This window comes from Trifolium pratense, linkage group LG4 (genome assembly GCF_020283565.1).
Source record: "Trifolium pratense cultivar HEN17-A07 linkage group LG4, ARS_RC_1.1, whole genome shotgun sequence".
Lineage (NCBI taxonomy): Eukaryota > Viridiplantae > Streptophyta > Magnoliopsida > Fabales > Fabaceae > Trifolium > Trifolium pratense.
Genome location: NC_060062.1, coordinates 44206691 through 44208845, shown reverse-complemented (window position 1 = coordinate 44208845; position 2155 = coordinate 44206691). Strand labels below are relative to the sequence as shown.

The window sequence follows — 2155 nt, the reverse complement described above, 5'->3', positions numbered from 1 at the left end:
AAGATTGACATCGGATAACACAAAAGCGGAGGAGCAGTAGAATGCTAACATGACGGTGGTGGGGTTGCGGCAGAGATTGAAAGGATTAAGAAGAAGAAGAAAGTTTTTTGACGATAAGAAAAAAGTTTTTTTTTTTACGCGAAGAAGAAAGTTGTTTGAGACGTAATACAATTTGAAGAAGAAGCAAACAAATAAAAAGTAATTAGGTCCAAAATATAAATTCATAGAATATAATACATAAAATATAATTAAATAAAAATAAAAGTAGTCTAAATTACTTTATGATAAAAAATTAATTATGTTTAAGCAAAGTCCTTACACACCTCCTCTACAATTTTTCTTTTACTATTCTTACTAGTTACTACTATTATTATAATAGAAAACAAACTATTGTAATAATAAGAATTTGGAAACACAAGGTTTCAGCGGCTGCTCTGTAACAACGACGGAGAAAGAAAAAACATCATGACATTCACGTTCAACGCAGTGGTACAACCACCAGAACCTCCAGACAAAAGAGGAGATAGTGATAATCATGTCAATGGAAAAGTAGTGAAAGAGATATATCTTTCAGAGATAAATTGTTGGGTAATCAAATCTTAGCAGAAAGAGAAAAAGTGGATCTTTTAGCAACAAATAAAGCAAAGGTTGAGCTTGTTCAAGGGAATAGGCTTATGCCCATGCTCCATGTTGAAAATTCTGTGATTGTTGAACTTAGTGAACCATGGAAGGATGCTCTTATTGTGAAACTATTGGGAAAATCCTTGGGTTACAACACCATGAAGGCTAAACTTGAGATTGTGTGGAAACTCACAGGAGGTTTTGAATTGATGAACGTTGGTAACTCTTACTACATGGTTAAGTTTGATGGGATGGAAGACAAAAATAAAGTGATTAATGGAGGTCCTTGGATCATCTCTGATCATATTTTGGCAGTGAGTCAATGGTCTCCAACATTCAACGCCACAACTGCAACGATAGACAAAACTATGGTTTGGATCCGAATATCGAGTTTAAATCTTGTTTATTATGATGAGAGCCTTCTTTGGGCGCTAGGATCTATGGTCGGTACTCCTGTCAAAGTAGATCTTCATACTCTGAAAGTGGCTCGGGGTAGATTCGCAAGAATGTGCGTTGAAATTGATCTCACGAAACCGGTCGTTGGTCGAGTTGGTATTAATGGGGATTGGTGCCATGTGCAATATGAAGGTCTCTATATCATATGTACACAGTGTGGATGCTACGGCCACGTCTTGCAAGATTGTTCAATGAAAAAAAACAGTGTACCGACGGAGAAAATGAAAAATTCCGACGAAGTTGACGACGTCGGAGGTGCTACTGTTACTGGAGAAAAAACGGTGGAAAAAGAAAACGTAAATCATGGAGTAATTAATGTTGAGATCCCTGCTAATTCGGTTCCATCCGTTGGGGAATTAATACCTGATTTATTGCATGGAGAATGGATTAAAGTTGAGAGAAGAAATAGGAACAAGCAAATGAATGCACGTGGTTTTAATGGACAGGCTGGTAATGGGCAAAGTCAACAATCTAAAAATCCTATTCTTAACATGGTGGAGAAATTGAATAAACAATATCCACCCCATAAAAGCAACGTGAATGAAAGTGGCTCACCTAGTTACAAAAACCGGTCCTCCTAATCTCATTAACATTATCCATCATTGCATTTCCTCTCCCTCTTTCAAAATTTTATGGAATGGTGAGAAAACAGATATGTTTACTCCTTCGAGAGGCATTAGGCAAGGCGACCCTTTGTCTCCTTATCTTTTTGTCATTTGTATGGAACGATTGTCTCATATTATTGCTGACCAGGTGGATGCTCAATATTGGAAACCCATGCGGGCAGGTAGGTACGAGCCTCAAATATCTCATTTTCTTTTTGCTGACGATCTTCTTTTGTTTGCAGAGGCTTCTATCGAGCAAGCACATTGTATTATGCATTGCCTTGATCTTTTTTGTCAAGCTTCTGGACAAAAGATCAATAGTCAGAAAACTGAAATATATTTCTCTAAGAATGTTGACAATCAACTCAGGGAAGAGATTTTAAATCATACAGGTTATAAACAAGTCAACAATATGGGCAAGTATTTGGGAGCGAACATCAGCCCAGGCAGAACTACTAGGGGAAAGTTTAATA

General features: G+C 37.1%; 1 protein-coding gene across 1 annotated transcript; it reads left to right on the top strand.

Annotated features, from left to right (window-relative positions):
- The first annotated feature begins 680 nt into the window (after nt 1-680).
- LOC123922732 lies at nt 681-1658 on the top strand. The gene has a single exon (XM_045975426.1). The coding sequence runs from the start codon at nt 681-683 to the stop codon at nt 1656-1658; it is 978 nt and encodes a 325-aa protein (XP_045831382.1).
- The last annotated feature ends 497 nt before the right edge of the window (nt 1659-2155 follow it).